The following is a 17,282-nucleotide window of genomic DNA, read 5'->3' as shown; positions in this document are numbered from 1 at the left end:
TGGAAAGCTCTACTCACCTCCTCTTTGATTTCACTTTCCTCAGTCAACCACCTCCCATTCACTTTTACTCTGGTCAGCTGATTCTTTCTTCTATGAGCATTAGTTATCTGATGAAAAAACATAGTGTTTCTATCCCCCTCCTTCAGCCAAATTTCCCTAGACTTCTGCCTCCATGACACTTCTTCTAAAAGAACCCATTTCTTATACATCTCTCTTGCCTCCTTCCTAGCCTCCTCTTCTTCCAACGACAAAGAGCGAACCTCTCTTCCTTATCCCAATAATCCATTAAATTCCACGCATCTTGCTTCTTAGACTCAATCTGACCAAAAACGTCTTTATTCCAACTTCTCAAAATCGGTTTTAAAGCCTTCAATTTTTCAGTCAGAATGTAGCTCGCTAACCCACTAACTTGAATCCCCTCCCACCACTTTCTCAACACTTCTTTAAACCCCTCATCCTTCAACCACATATTCTCAAATCTAAAGGGCGTGGGCCCTCTCCTCATCCCTCCCCCATCAAGAAGAATCGGAGAGTAATCAGAAACTGGCCTAGCCAATACAACTTGTATGGCCCCCTAAAAATGAACTTCCCAATCCTCATAAATGAGGAACCGATCAATTCTTGACTTTAACCGATTATTAAGACCTCCACTCCACGTGAACAACCCCCCTTGAAGAGGCAAGTCCCTTAGCTCTAACTCCTCAACCACCTCTGAGAATCTCCTCATCGTCGGGGACATACGACCTCCTCTACTCTGCTTAGAAGGGAATCTTATCATGTTGAAGTCTCCTGCTACACACCACAGCTCATTCCACAAACCTCTAATGGCCCCCAGCTCACTAAAAAAATATTCTCTCTCCACTTTCACAATGGGCCCATACACTCCTGAAAAAATCTAGCAGAATCCATCTTCACAATTCTTAAAGCGACAGGAAACTACAACCCCAACCCCCCGCCGCCCCCCTTGAATTTAAGGCCCCCCACTCCAAATATCTTCTTACCCTGAGGCTTCTTACAATTCCATTAGTCATCTCCTGAGTTTTTGTTTCTTAGAGACACACTAAGTCCACCTTCTGTGTTTTAATCATATTCTTTATCAATTTTCTCTTGTCTCTGTCATTTACTCCCCTTACATTCCACGAAAGGATTCTAAGCCACATCTAACACACTCCTGATGACCCCGATCTCCTTCTGATCCATTGTAACAATAATAATAGTAAAGGTACAAAATGAAGCAGGAAATATCAAGTATGAGAAGAAGCAGGAAAGCAAAATGAAGAAAGAAGTCAGACCTTCTAAACTCTACAAACATCAAATCTAATCTTCATTTTTCCTTACTATGTATGCATTTTTCAATTGAATGATGCTACTTTTTTGGTCAAGGAATGGAATAATACCATCAAGTGAACCAAGTCCATAGCTTTGGCAAAACCTACCACAATATTTTTTTTTGAGCCTGTAACCAAATAAATTTATGTGGATAAATCAACAGTCACAACAAGTTTGGTAGAGTCACAAAAACTGGTCTCAACCAGGATTGCTGGAAAGAAATACAGTACTAATGTACTATACTGGTAAATGCTAGAACAAGTAAAAAAACCACTATTGCAGTCAATAACAACAGATGAAGCAAGCATTCAGTCATTTTACATACTTCTCCTGCAATTTTAGAATTGATGGATTAGATACTTAAACTCATCTACTGAAGAGAAGCATTGACCCAGAACCTAGGATTTCTAAATGGTGTTTCCGGCAATTTTGCATGGGCACCAAATGTAAAGTAAGTACATTTGGTCCCCAAGAATCCTCATATAATTTATTCAAGGAAAGCAATCCCATTACTGAACGTATTTTTCAAGATGAAGAGGAAGCAGAACATTAAATAAACTTACAAAACAGAAGACAAGGAGTACAAGAAAAAAAGGAAGCTGTACAAAAACTATGAAAAATACACCACCTTTTCCAAGCCAGAGTCAGTGAGGTGTATAGACATGCTAAATATATAGGCTATAGACGATTGTTGCATTCCTTCATTCCCAACACCAGCAGATATAGAAGTGACCCATCCTCTAGCTTTTAGAAAGAAATGCAAGCTTCCTCTGCCCTCTGAAAAAATAGTGATTTTCTGCTCAGGCTTAAAAAGACTGGAAACATATGATCAGCTAAATGAATTAATGCAATTTGAGCAGGGCAGGAAAATCTTCTGAAAAAATTGATTAGACCAATCTGAAGTCTAAAAAGAATTAAAAGAATAGAGTCAAAGCACGAAATTTGTAACAGTATGTGCCAGGAGAAAATCAATTTCGGAGGTACCATTATGTATGGGCCTAAAAAATTAGTGAAGAGATATTTTAAGATTCTATGGCCTTTCCTCTCCATATACGTCACATGTGCATGAGTAGGCCCTGTTTATATTTAATAATTTTTTGCTCATAGAAAAGGGTACCAATCGGTTGGCTTGTTGAAAGAAGCAATATCTTTGGTCTGAAATGAGTGTTTCCAGAGACAGTGAAAAATCTACTCCTCGAATGGAAGGCTAAGGGATTGGATAAGAAGAGATGTTATATTTGGGGAATAGTTCCCCTATGTCTGTTCTGGTGCATGTAGAAAGAGTGTAACTGCCGAATCTTTAAGGGTGAATGGCTCTTAGATCAAAGGTTAAAGGAGAACTTCACTAGAGCCCTCTTGGAGTAGTCAAATGTTTCTTTAGAATTGGGAAAACTTCTCAATGTTTGACTTTTTAGATAGTCTTAGTTACAAGTGGATTGGGTTTTGTGGCTGTTTTTTGTAGATACATGTTGGCTTTCTTTGTTTGGTTTTTTTGCATAAACACCTGTATACATAGGGTGTGCCCCTTTTTCTTGGCACTTTTTTAATGGAATGCTCTGTTTGCTTATAACCAAAAAAAAAAAAAAAGGCAATATTTTTTAAGTGAAAAAGGTTCATGCAAATCAAAAACACCCTTTCTAGTCTTCCAATTTGCTTCAAGTACAATGGATAAATATTAGGTATGAGAAGATTTAGAGAAACTTCCTCCTTTGTACATAAGGAGCACCCACTATCATCAAGCACTTTCAATTGCATCTTTGTTTACCCATAAGCAAAGAGAGAGATTCAGTGGTAACAATCTGAATGGAGACCCATCTTATGACGTGGTCATCTGTTTGCTTAGATAAAGGAAAAGGAAGTCTAGGAATCAGAAAGCCCTTCAAATAATAGTTCTGAAAGGTGTAAGATGCGCCTAAGGGGCAAAAAGGTCTCCTACAGCCTAGGTGCAGATCACAACTTAAGGGACACACTTAAGCAAAGTGAACCACAACCTAGGATGCATGTCTATTTTATAAAATAGTGTAAATTTGAGCAAGCAAACATTTACCATATACTCATATAATCAAATATGATGCAAAATTCCAATTCAAGCTGCAAAAAAATAAAGATTCCAAACATTTAAAAAAAAACCATCAAATAAAAAACAAATGCAATGTAAAATTTCAAAGTTCATAGAAAAATTTCAAGAATTAAGGTCTACAAAGGAAATAAAATAGATAAGGCACACCTCTCCAACAAGGTGTGCACCCTAGTAAGCAAAGGGGTTACAGTAAGGGAGCCGTCATGCCTTCAGCCCACATGCACCTTCAACAACTATGCTTCAAATTCAACAAGGCTTTACTCAAAAGTGGCTTTGGAAGTCTAAAAAGGAGTGGGATAATTTTTGGATTTAAGTCATATGAGAAAAGTAGGTGTGCTTTTTTTTTGATAAGTAAGCACGGAATATATTAACACAAGGCAAAAAAGCCACATAGCATACAGGGAATATACAGAGCGACAAAGGCCTCACAACCAAAAAGAGACAAAAAACAAACCAACCCTTACTTGGAGGCTAATCACTCCAAGAAGCCTATAAGAGAGCGCGTCTCCACTCCACTATACAATTTTGCCCAGCCCCACACATTACAAACAAAAGAATTTTTAAGTTTCTGAATAGCTAACCCCCCCCTTCAAAGCTAGTCTATTCCTTTCCTTCCTAACCGTCCAAAAAATAAATAACGGAATGGATGTCCAGGTTTCTTTTCTCTTTTTACCCACAATAAAGCCCTTCCAACTGAGTAGAACCTTCTTTACAGTTTCTAGAAAAACCCACTGGGCACCGAACAAACCAAGAACAATCTCCCACAACACTCTGACCACTGTACAATGAATGAGCAAATGATTTACATTTTCCTCTTCACTACCACATAAAAAGCATCGGTTAGGAAGCTGCCACCCTCTCTTATGAAGTCTATCAAGGGTAAGAACCTTCCCCCAAGCGGCTTCCCACGCAAAGAACGCTAGTTTAGTTGGGACTCTATCCACCCAAATGCCATTTTTGGGGAAAACGGAGACAATGGGGCTGATCAACAAGCTGTACGCATTCTTAACCCCAAACTGCCCGTTTTTTCCTCCCTTCCAAAAAACCGAGTTTTCCTCCAAGGTAACCCTTTGGCCCCTTAATGCTTGAAGTAATTCACCTACCAAGTCCAACTCCCAATCGTTGAAATCTCTGAAAAACCTTAAATTCCAGCCTCAACCAGAATTCTGGTCCCACATTTCTCCCACTGTGGCATTCCAATGGGCAGCCACGGCATAGAGTTGAGGGAATCTTAGGGACAGCTCAACACCCCCACACCAAGGATCAGTCCAGAATCTGATTCTGGTGCCTTTTCCCACATTGAAAGCCATATTATCCCAACACCAATCAGATTCCTTCAGAATTTCCTTCCAAACCCTACACCAAACCCCCCATTTGCCTTCTTAGTCCTCCAACCAAGGTCCTCTTGCCCATATTTCACCATGAGCACTTGCTTCCACAGCTCGTCCTTGGCCAGAGCGAATCTCCAAACCCATTTACCAAGCAATGCTTTGTTCAAGAGGACTAGCTTCCTCAAGCCAAGCCCCCCCTTCTCCTTACCCGCACACACCATCTCCCAATTGACTAAGTGGGCTTTTCTTTCCATATTTCCCCCTTCCCACAAGAAATCTCTTTGCAACTTTTCTAGCCTTCTTGCCACTATCTTAGGCATACGGAACAAGGATAGTTGATACAAAGGCATACTAGCCAACGTACTCTTTATGAGGGTGATTCTTCCACCTTTGGAGATATACTGTCGTTTCCAAAGGGCAAGTTTCCACCTCACCCTCTTTCCACCCCATCCCACACGAAAGATGCCTTATTTGGCGCCCCTAAGGGCAGCCCCAAGTAGACTGAGGGTAATTAGCCTACCTTGCATCCAAGCTCCACAGCCATCTCAACAATCTCTTCCACCTCCGCTACTGGGATAATTTCACTTTTAGCCAGATTAATCCTTAACCCTGATGCAGCTTCAAACCAAAATAAGATCCAGCTCAAATGAGTCAAGTGGTCCTTCTTTGCCTCACAAAATACTATTGTGTCATCAGCAAAGAGAAGGTGAGAAACATTGGCAGCCAGCCCACTACCCCGCCTGATGTTGCACCCAGAAATAAAACCCCCCTCCACAGCCCTCCTAATAAGACCACTCAACACTTCCATTCCCATGACGAACAAGTATGGGGATAGAGGATCACCTTGCCGTAGCCCCTCAGAGCTAGAGAAAAACCCAACAGGCACTCCATTTACTAGAACTGAAAACTTGGCAGTTGAGATACAACTCCACATCCATTCCGTCAACTTAGACCCGAACCCCATTTTTTGCAAAACCCTCATCAAGAAATGCCAATTAACGTTGTCATACGCCTTCTCAATATCCAATTTGCAAATTAGGCCTTTCTCTCCCATTTTTTTCCAAGAATCAATCACCTCATTTGCAATTAAGGAGGCATCCAGAATCTGCCTACCCATGACGAATGCATTCTGATCCGAGGAAACCACTTTTCCAATCACTTTTTTAATCCTATTGGCCAGCACCTTAGCCAATAATTTGTACAGCCCCCCTAAAAGACTGATAGGTCTGAAGTCCCCCAGTTCCTCCGCCTCTCCTTTTTTGGGTAAAAGAACCAGAAACGTGTTATTAAGGCTCTTGAGGAAAGAGTTTTGCTCATGAAACTCCTTAAACATCTCTAGAATCTCCTCTTTCAAGAACTCCCAACAGCATTGCCAAAAGGCCACAATGAAGCCATCCAGTCCTGGAGCCTTGTCCCCATTCATGTCCATTAGAGCCGAATGAACTTCATCCTCAGAGAAGGGAAGCTCCAGAATTTCCGCTTCTTGTTGATTGATCTGATTCAAGTTTAGCCCTCCTATATCTGCCTTCCACTTCGAGTCTTTCGTGAGCAACTGTTTAAAGGCGTCTACAATCCTTGTCCTTACTTCTTGCTCCTCTGACAACCACACCCCAATAATTTTTATTTTGTCCATGGAGTTCCTCTTTCGGTGTGCCGTTGCCATACGATGAAAGTAACCCGTGTTTCTATCCCCTTTCCTTAGCCATAACTCCCTTGATAACTGTCTCCAGTGTATTTCCTCCAGGTTTAGCCACTTAGCATAACCCTCTTTGGCTTATTTTTTACTAGAGATTTTCTCCTCTATCAACCTCTTCTCACTTTCCACCTAATCCCTATATTCCACTTGCTGAAGAGCTGCAAACACATCCTTATTCCAGGTTTTTAAATTCTATTTAATCACCTTCAGCTTTGTAGCCAACTTATAGCTAGCCCTACCTCTGACCGACATCCCCTGCCACCAACTCCGTATGAGGTCTTTAAACCCTTCCACTTTAAGCCACATATTTTCGAACCTAAATGGTGAAGGATCTCTTCTTATGCCACCCCCCTCAATTAGAATAGGAAAGTGATCCGATATGGCCCGAGACAGTCTTTTCTGGATCACATTGCTGAACTGATCAAGCCAACTGGGAGACGCAAGGAATCTGTCCAACCTGGCGTAGGATTAGTTATAGAGACCTCCACTCCAAGTATATGATCCTCCTTGCAGGGGGAGGTCAACAAGCTCGAGATCATCTATAACCTGAGCAAACCTCCTCAAAGCTGAGGAATCCTCCCTTGTCTACTCCTTTCCCCTTGGGATAGAATAATGTTAAAATCACCCCCTACACACCAGGGTTCTCCCCAAATTACTCTAATTGCCCCAAATTCATCCCACATGCTCTCCCTTTCCTCTTTGGTGAAAGGACCATAAACTCCCATAAACACCTAGACTACCCCATTTTCAACATTCCTGAATTTACAGGAGATTGAGAACTGGCCCTCCTCCCAATCCAAGATTTCCATAGATCTTTTGTCTCAACAAATCAAGACACCTCTTGCCGATCCAGAAGCATTAAAGCTCTCCAGTCTAAGAATCTCCCCGCCCCTAAACTTCTCACCACCCTTTTAGACATTAAATGGATTTTTGTCTCCTGGATACAAAGCAAGTCCACCTTCTGTCTTCTAACCAAAGACTTGATTATTTTCCTTTTAGAACTGTCAATCGCACCCCTCACATTCCAACTCAGTAATTTGAGATTCATTATCCGATCATTAGTTGACCCCCTCTGCCCTTAAGATGACAGTTCTTCTTAATTTCCCCCTCATAATTGATTGAACTCTTCAGCCTCTTGAGCTCCCTTTCGAATTTCGATTTCACCAAATTACCTTTGTTGTGTATCCTTTCCCACCTTTTTTTGATCTTGATAAAAAAAAACCCAAGATTTCCTTTTCCAGGCCTTTTGTTGGAAATCCCAAAAAGTTACTAAATTTGGCCAGACTGCTTTCCTCCCAATTAATCTCCTTCCCGCCTTTGATTTCTTGGGGCTCAGCCCGAGCCGAATTCCACTCCAAGTTGTGTGCCTCGTTTGCAGCACAATTAACCTCAATCAAATCCCAACAACCCTTACCACTCACTGTGGACCCTTTTGCAATTGCCACCTTCCTGAAGATTCTCCATCCTCACCCCAGAATGGTCCTAACACTCCCCCTCCGGAGTCTGACCAAAAGAAAAAGAAGAAGAATAAAAAGGCCCCGAAACCCTTAAACCTCAAGAGTTTAAATCAGACCCATAGAGGCTTCTTCCACTAATGCACAGTTTGTCATTGAACTTTGGGATTCCGGCTACTGCTTCCTCCTTTCATCCTTCTCTCAGCACTTTAAAAATTCCATCTCTAGGTTACACCCAAAGCAAGCCAGGTGGGCTGGGGAACAAAACTTCAAAGGGAGTCCTCTGTCGTGGGGTTGGGCCTGAGAAGGCCCAAGACTGCCCCCAAGCAGGACTGAAGGCGCACAAGGCGAAATCTTGGACCCTTCCGCGGCCTGCCCCTCAGACGGCCCAAACGCTGGCCCAACACCAACAGTGCAGCCCCCTTTAAAATAGCTAAAGGGCCCTGCGTGGGGGCCCATCAGCCCACTTCAAACCCACGAGACCCTCAGCCAGACCAGACTGGGTCAACCCAGCACCCGAAGATCCAGAAGAAAGGCGAGTCACCGGCCCGATATGGGCCGGTGTTCAAACTCTTCACTGCCCGCCCCTCTTACCTGCCCCCTAGTCACATCATCTGAGCGAAGCAGCTCCTCTGGCCCATCAGCTAGCATTTCTCCCACGCGCAGCCCAGCGCATGTTACACCGTCATCCCTAACCTCCCCATCCTGTCGCCCAAGCCAGACTCGACAGTCCCCCGGTTTCTTCCTCAGCGACGGCGAGATCTCCCACCATAGAGACAAGGAGTAGATCCCCTCCTCAACCCCGATCTCCAGCGAACTCGGCTGGTCATCACCACTCGTTTTTACTAGAATCCTAACCCACTCAAGCTCCTCCATCCTTTCCGTCTGAGGATCGACACCTAAAAACCCACCGCACGCTTCCCCCACTCTTCTCAAAATTGACGGAACCCACAACGAAATTAGGAGATCTAGAATCCTTACCCAAGCTTCATTCCTAGCTTCTCTCTCTGTTGAGCACCCAGATTTTGGACTCCATCTCTCCAAACCCATCTGAAGCCCTCCCACTGATCTCTTCCCAGAGGCGAGGACATTTCTAGCTTCCTCCACGAATTCAAACTCCAGAAGAACTCGTCCCTTTCCCAGCCTTGCCAAACCTAATTTTTCTTTCAATCCCCATGCACTTGCCACTAACCACCCTAATCTCTCCAAATCCTCTTCTCGTGCTGAACTAGGGTTCCAATTTCCTACCAAGCAATGTTCCAATCTGCTCAGATTTTTACTTATTTCCTCCCCCTTTACCTCTACTCTGACCCTTGTAATATCCCTACTCCTTGGTCCCTTTGCCACTTCCACATACGACCTCCCATGGCCCTCTCTTCTTGTCTATTCTCCTTCTTATCAAAACAAAATCCCATATTCTATAAGGACTCCACCATGGAAGCCCACCCCCCCTTCTCCCCCTTGCCTTTCAGAATGCAAATACTAAATCTCCTCTTCTCCATGTTGGTAACCCCTAATCGAAGTAGGTGTTTAAGGGTGGGAAGCCTTTCAATCATGCTAGAGCATTGTTGTCAGAGTGACATTTGGTGGAGGGATTATTTTTTATTTTTTTATTTTTTGATAGGAAACAACAAAGGGATATAATGAAAGAAAAAAGAAGTACAAGGGAAGGATGAGAAAACCTCCCACCAAAGAAAACTAAACTACAAGAATACAAAAACAAGAAAATACACAGTTCCTTGAAGGGATTATTGATTGAAGGACTTTTTTCCAGTTCCTTTTAGCAATGCGTCTTATCAAAATTCTTAAGCGTCTAATCTTTAGAAGGGAGAAGGTGGTCAGAATATTCCCTTGTTTTCAGAGAAACTTCTTGAAAAGGGAGTTGAAGATGGTGTCAGTTTTATTTATTATTTTTTTGGTTGTGTTCAGTGGTCATGAAAGTTGGATGCTCTGATAAGTTAAATGAGGCAAACAAAGAATGGTATTTCTCAGTCTACTCATTCTATAGTTTTTTGAGTTTGAGCGTGCAGGATGCTCTTGCTACTAAGGAAATTTAGGTTCTGATGGCATTATATAAAGTCAGTTTCTTTGCTTCAGAGGTTGTTTTGCAGAAAAGAAAAAAACTCAAAAAAAAAAAAAAATTACATTTGATTAACTTAAAAAGAGGAGTTAATTGTTAGCTAATTGGTGCTTCCTTTTTCAGTCAGATGAGAAATCAGCTAATTACACTCATTCACAGTGGGGTGCCTGCAGTTTATGGAGTTCGGGTTTTTCTTTGTTAGGGATTTTGTGAATACTTTCCAATCAGTCAAAGAGTAGTTATTAAGTAGGCATGGTGGTCAGGAAGAAATTGAAAGAGGTTGTGGAGGATGTAACTCTTTGCTTGATGTAGACTGTTTGGAGAGAGCAAAATACAAGATGTTTTGAGAAAATGAAGAGTTCAGAAATGAGTTGTGAAAAATTGCTTCGTGAATCCTTCATACCCATCATCTAATGTCGTTTCCAATAGTAATTGTGGTTCCATATTCCATGGACTGCTCAAGAATGGGTTAAGGTGTTGTTCCATTTTTTGTTGCCTTTGGTGCTCATCGCATACACTTGTGTACTTGAATTGCACCCCTTTATGTCATATGCAACTTCTAATAGAATTTTGCATTGCCAATAGATTTTAAGGGATTCATGCAAAAAGAAAGCAAAATTAGGACAATCTTTATTGGAACAAGCAAAAGGTGGCTATGGTGCTGTACAAATCAGGGAGAAGATGACTATCAAAACTTGTGTGATATCAAAGGCATTATTTACAAAAAAAAGGAAAGAAAAAAGAAGGAAAAAAAATCAACCATAGCAAGCTAATAATGAATAAATAAACTTTAAATGCATTAAAAAGTCCTAATTCTATAAAACAAAGAAAATAAAAGGACATTGCATCATTTAAATATAATCACTTATTCCAAAGCAATGAAATACAATACCATGCCCAATAAGATGTGCTAAGTAATCTTCAGACTTTTTCAGGTAATCTTGGCGGAGACAAGGTAATGTCCATGATAAATCAAGGATATGAACATCTTTTACTGCCTCTAATCTGTAAAGTTTACCAACTTTCCAGATAGGAACTGCCATCCTCGGCTCTAGTTTTACCCAAGGACCTTTTCTGACATTATTAAACAATTCCAAAACCCAATTCTCCAGTACATCAAGGGACTCTGCAGCATTTGAACATATATTAACATAAGATACACTGAATATATCAAAGCTCTACAGAAGTTGTTTTTAAATTCCCACTTCAACAGTCACTGTACAACTGAATATAGTAACACATGTAACAGTTTCTCTCGCCACAACTTTGTTAAATTTATGTTGCTAACATTAGCACAAACTGAACATCAACATCTGCATAATTAGCAAAACAATTTTGTTAAGAAAAAACATAATTAAAGGAATTCTACATCATGATAATAACTGATTTAAGTCATAATCAGAATTTGATTTTTAGCAAACCCTGAGATGGTCCTTGGTAAATTTCCCTTCTCAATTCTTGAAATATCACCTGAAACTCTCAAGTTATAATTAAGGCATGTTTCAACAGGATGAACTTAAACTTGGAACTGGAATTGGATATTCAAATTCCTTTAAAGTGTTATTGAAATGAAGTGAAAAACAAAAGGGGGGAATATATGCCTAGATCAACATTTAACTGCTTCAAGACCTTCAACTGCTCCTATGGCCATGACAATTGGCACCAAACCTCCTCCTCCAACTCCAACCTCTACAACTGCATATCACCATGAGCACCCTGCCCCAAATAGCTGGAAGGCTGCAATTTATGCTGAGATAGCCTCACAACTATTCATTCAATCTGAAAACCTCCAGGCTAAGCTAAATACAGGTATGGGCTGTATGGTGCTCAACCATGGCCCAAGGTCCAATGCCAAGTTTGGGCAGAGCTTGAGCCATTCTCAGCTCAGCCCAAACGCTGTCCTGAGCCCAAACTGAGCAAGGGCACTCAAACAGTTCTGATATAATGTATACATATTTGTCAAAAGCTGTTCTCAAACTCTGCATTGTTTATATTATTTTTTTGATAGGTTGCTTTGTTTATGTTATACATATTTACTGCTTATAAGGTCAAGATACTCACTTGATGGAATGGTTGATGCAGCAGTTTAAAACCTAAATACAGCAATTTTAATATTTTTTGCAGATTAATAGCGGAAAACAGGTTTTGGAGGGCTTTTTAAGCTTGAACCAGCCCAAATTGAGCAATAAGTTCATTGCTTAATATGGGCTCAACTCCAGTTATGGAACAAAGATCAGGCTGGGCTAAGCTTGCACACAACCAATGAGCTCCAGGTACACACAGGCAGAACTCAACCTGCTTTGGCCAGCCAAACTGACCCGCCACACTACTGTTCCTATCACCACAGCAACCTGCAAGGCTACCCCAACCACTACCATTGTCACCATTACCACTCCAGCACCACCTTCACTGTAAGACTAGCATCATAACATCACCACCACTACATTTCTGCCTCCATCTCTGGCACCCCATTGATTGCTCTGCCACTTGCTCTTATAGTCCCACAGAATTCAACATAAACATCCTAAAAACAAAATGCCTCCAAGGAAATCAATTTAGTTTGATCAAAATGAAATTCCTTATACCAATTTCATTCCCTCCAACCAAACACCTTAAGTAGATATTATAATATGAACTACATCATTAGCACTACAGAAGGAAAACTTCACCTCCCCCAATGACAACTAGCTTCATTAATCCACCACGGTAGTTATCTTTGTACAAGTTTAGAATTTGTTCACGCAAATTGATCCCTTTCTCCATTGCATCAATGAGGCTCTTCTTATTCCCTTCCATTCAAGCAGACAAAGAAATGAGTTATTTCATGTAAACAAATAAAGACCACCAAAAAATAAAAACAAAAATAAATAACACCACTTATTTCAAGCTTACCCCAACAAAATCTGTTAAAAGGATGGCCAGGTGCAGATGTATGGCATTGAAGTTGTTGAAGGCGGCAAGCATCACTTTGCAAAACCTGATTAAATTCTATTTTCCAAGTTGTTTCACGTTAGGGTATACCATAAAGCAAGAAAAAAAAAGCCAACAGCATAAAAAATAAAATAAAATAACTTTTAAACAAGAGTGAATATAGACTGAGTTCTTCATGAAAGTAAAAAACAGAAATTATTAATTCCAATAAGATCATACACACCTGAATCTACAGCAAGAACCTCTCTCTCCATGGCATCAATTTTCACTAAAGGTGAAATAAAGAACTGAGAAAATCTGAGAAAGCAAAACAACCAACATAAATCAAGTAATGCTCTGGTTCAGAAATAAAATGTGCAACAAACTACAATAAAAAATAAGAAATAAAGTATACAACAAACTATACTGAAAGATAAGTAATTTGACGGAAACAACCAGGAATCAAAAAATAATAATAAGAAGAAGAAGTAAATAAATAAATAGATCGAGCCATACATTATGCAATTGGTGATACATATTGCAATTGCAATAAACATCATGTTTCTGCATTATCATGTTGCAGCTTCATGTAGGAAAAAAAGTCAAACAACCTCTTCTTTATCAAAAGCAAAGAACTTGTTTTCTTTTTAGGTTTTCCTACTCTCTGCTCCCCTTTTTTTGATAGGTTTTCTGACTCTCTACTTGTAATACCCCAAACCCAATTTAGGGGTAAAATCGTAATTTAAAAATTAATTAATTAAATTAATTAATCTAATAAGGGTAGAAAAGTCTTTTCGCTTTTAAAAATCTTAGGTATAAATTAGATTTTACCTATCTTCTCTATTCAAAAAACCCTTTTACACGGAGATCAAAAAGATTAGAGAGCATAAAACTAAAGATTCGGAGGTTTAGGGTTTGAAGATCACTTTTTCATGTGAGATTTTAATCATCAGATTACTATTTTATATTCATTAATTAGATCTGAATACTTTAGAAATCCCAATCTAAATTAGGGTTTGTTTATTTAATTTTTTTAGACCAAAAGATTGGAAATTTATTATTGCAGATTAATTTATTGATGAAAATAGGAAATTTTCAATTGAATAGAAAATAAATAAATGAAAAATTAGTGGAAGAAGAGATTTTAGATTTATAAAATAAATAAATAAATTGTTTGTGGAGGCTTTAGATTGAAAAAAGAAAATAATAATAAGAAAAAGAAGAAGAAGAATTGAAAGGTTTCTAGATTTTGGAATTTGAGGAGGTATGTTGGGGCAACAATCTCAAAAAAATAAAAATAAATAAATAAATAAATAAAAATAAAAAATCAATCTAACCGTGAGAGCCAAAGGGTGAAAGAGTGGTAGTGGAATAAATTAAAATAATAATAATAATAATAAGTGGAGTTGGTGGGGTTGTTAGAGTTGTTAAAAGTGCATGGGTGGTTTGTTAAGGAAGAGAGGATATTGGGATTAATAATAATAATAATGGTTTTTGTATAAGCCTTAATTTAATTTAAGTATATAAAGAAATAAATAGTCAGGATAATATTGTGGAGGAATATGAATTTTATAAAAATTTGGAAACTTATTAAATTAATTTATTATTGTTTAGGAAGTTGAAAATAATATTATCTCTAGATAAATAATCAATAATAAATGTTATGTATGATATTATGTTAGATGAGAAGTAAATTTTTCAAGTTTTTGAGTGCTTCTTTGAGGTAAGGAAAATTAATGCAAATTTTGTAAAAGGAAATAAGTTTCTTTTTATATTATATTTTGAAATGTGTAAAGATATTATTTTTATTTTTATGCATGGATCAAATATATGTTTTGTATGAAAAAATATATGTTTTGAGTATTTTTTTTGTTTATGAAAAACGAAAATTGTGGAGATATGATATTTTGTTTTGTAAGTTTGAATTAATGAAATGAAGTGTTTGACTCTAGTTTCTATGGCCCTAGTCAACAAGTTATAATTGTTGACATTTCTATGGCTCTAGTCAACGGGTTGTAATTGTTGACTTTTGGTTTTGTTCACCTTAAATGGAACAAATTTGAAACTAGTCACTCATTTGTGAAGTCTCACCTAATTGGGATCAGAGTAAAGATATTTTGAATGTATTTGATTAGGTTTTGATGAGAAATTGTTTTGGAATGGATATGAGAAAGTTTCATTGAAAAGTTTGATTGTATTAGCATTTTGAACTCAAAAGTTTTTATGAAAATAATTATATGTTGTATCTCCAATTTGTAATTGAATTGAAAATGTTTGATCCATGAAACTGCATTGATGTTCCTTATTGAGCTTTAAGCTCATGCCCTTTTGTTGATAATTTTTCAAATACTCTCAATTGGGGCAAAAAGTGATGGCTAGGCTGGGGAATTTTTCTTTATTAAGATTTTGGTTCAAACTTTATTTTGGACATTGTTTAAATGTTAAAATTTAATTCCTATTTGGATTATTTGAGTTTGAAGTTATTTGGACAATAACACTTGGGTAGATGTGTTAGTTTTTAAACTTGAGAATTGAGGATTATAAAATTTATTTATTTTACTACTCTGAACAGGAATTTGGTAACTGGTAATTTCCAGTTACAAGATGAATGTTTGTATTGTTTCCACTTTAAGCCTTCAGGTTTGAGGTGTGAAATGACCGTCATGCCCATGGAGTAGGTTTTGGGGCGTGACACTACTCTATGCAAGCCATGTATCCAACCATGCATACAAGATGCGCAAAAGAGGAAAAGAAACCTTGATCTGCTAGCCACTCCAACCTTGTTTACAAAATCAATAAAAGAGTGTAACCTTTTCTCATTCCCCATTAGACCATAAGGAAAGGGCTTTCAGGAATGAATTCGTTACTGCCATAATCAACTTCTCCATCCCTTCAAAGGTTCTGAGTTTGTGCTCTTTCCAGATATTCCAGAACAGGTGCAAAGGGATCAATTTCCAAACTGCTTCACACCTGGTTCCAACCAAAGCATCATACCAGCTTAATAAAGCTTACTTAACAGATTGGGGAACAACCTAAGTCACTACAAACATGGAGAAAACCAAAGACCAAAGGCTAGAAGCCTACTGTCAGCCCCTTAGCAACTTGATTCAGACCAAGAGGAGTTGGAATGTCGGCCGGACAGAATGGCGGCTGTAAGACATCCGGATAAGGAAGAACCCTGGCCGACAGAATTCCGGATATAAGGGATTCCCGTCCGGGTGGAATAAGGGATTCCCGTCCTGGGTGGAATGAGGGATTCCGTCCGGGTGGACTGAGGGATTCCCGTCTGGGTGGACTGAGGGATTCCCGTTCGGGTGGACTGAGGAATTCCCGTCCAGGTGGAATGAGTGATGCCACGCGTCGAAAGAAGGACGTCTGCGTGTCCAAGAAAGAGGGAGCCACGCAGCACCTTTTTAGGGAAGATCCCACAAGTGGGTGGTTTCTCAGCAAACCATCATCTGGGTAGTGGGTGGTTGTGCAAGTGGTTCAGGGCAATTATGGGCGGTTGCATAACCACCAAGGGAAAAACTGCAGATGAGTCATTTAAATAGGGCTCCTGCAGCCTTGAAACAGAGGGTGAGAGTTGAGGAAAGGGTTCCTTCTCATATGCCTTGAGTAAGTGCATTGTACTCTGGTTCAAGAAGCAATTTTGTCTTGTAAGAGTGATTAATACAAGTTGAGAAAGGATTTTCCTGTAACCTCGTGTGTTCCTATTGCTTTGTGATTTCTGTATTCTACTCTGTTCTTCTAAACGTTGAAAAGGGAAATGTTGGCTAAGGAAGGGTCCTTAGCACCACACACTCGTGAAAATTTTAGGGTGATTTTCGAGGTGTGACACCTACTCACAGTGAATCAGAATGTAGCCTGCCAAATCAGATCAGAAACTAATTCATCAATCATGAGGATTTTCATCCAAATCGCCTCCCAAATAAAGAAGCTAACCTTAGATGAAGCCTTAGAAGTTCAAGTCATTTGAGCTGGAAAAAGAGAGGACATACTCATAGTCAAAGAATAACATCTGATTGAGAAATCCATTCTTGGAAAATCTTCCAAACCAGTTTATCCACCAATCCACTAGCCACTGACAGAGAATTCATCCACAGCAACAAGGATTCCACCACCAAAGCCACTATTCAAGAAGTTTGTTCTAATGCTTGGACTTCAGCTGTTCCCATCCTAATATTCAGAAACCTAAGTCTCTCCATGAACTGCTATATTAAATAACAAGGGGAAAAAATCTTCCGACAGTGTTTCACAACACCTAGTGTTATGCCAAAACCTGATCTATTGACCATTTCCAAGAGAAAAGTTTGTTCTCAAGAAAAAGTCACACCTCCCTTCCTCATGATCAAACTCCCTCCATTTTCCCATACCTACACAAAACCACTTTTCTCAAGTATCA

General features: G+C 39.3%; 1 protein-coding gene across 1 annotated transcript in view; it reads right to left on the bottom strand.

Moving 5' to 3' along the window:
• The window catches only part of LOC117915652 (nardilysin-like), a 60,478-nt gene that overhangs the window by 25,877 nt on the left and 17,319 nt on the right, over positions 1 to 17,282 (bottom strand). Inside the window, exons 5-9 of the mRNA XM_034831275.1 lie at positions 13,125 to 13,198; positions 12,863 to 12,958; positions 12,640 to 12,759; positions 10,863 to 11,096; positions 1,958 to 2,106 (exon numbers count right to left, since the gene is read on the bottom strand). Coding sequence (XP_034687166.1) covers positions 1,958 to 2,106; positions 10,863 to 11,096; positions 12,640 to 12,759; positions 12,863 to 12,958; positions 13,125 to 13,198 — 673 coding nt within the window. The remainder of the gene's footprint in view (positions 1 to 1,957; positions 2,107 to 10,862; positions 11,097 to 12,639; positions 12,760 to 12,862; positions 12,959 to 13,124; positions 13,199 to 17,282) is intronic.

Source organism: Vitis riparia, chromosome 6 (assembly GCF_004353265.1).
Source record: "Vitis riparia cultivar Riparia Gloire de Montpellier isolate 1030 chromosome 6, EGFV_Vit.rip_1.0, whole genome shotgun sequence".
Taxonomy (NCBI): domain Eukaryota; kingdom Viridiplantae; phylum Streptophyta; class Magnoliopsida; order Vitales; family Vitaceae; genus Vitis; species Vitis riparia.
The sequence above is the reverse complement of the archived record's forward strand: the minus strand, read 5'-3'. Positions and strand labels throughout refer to the sequence as shown.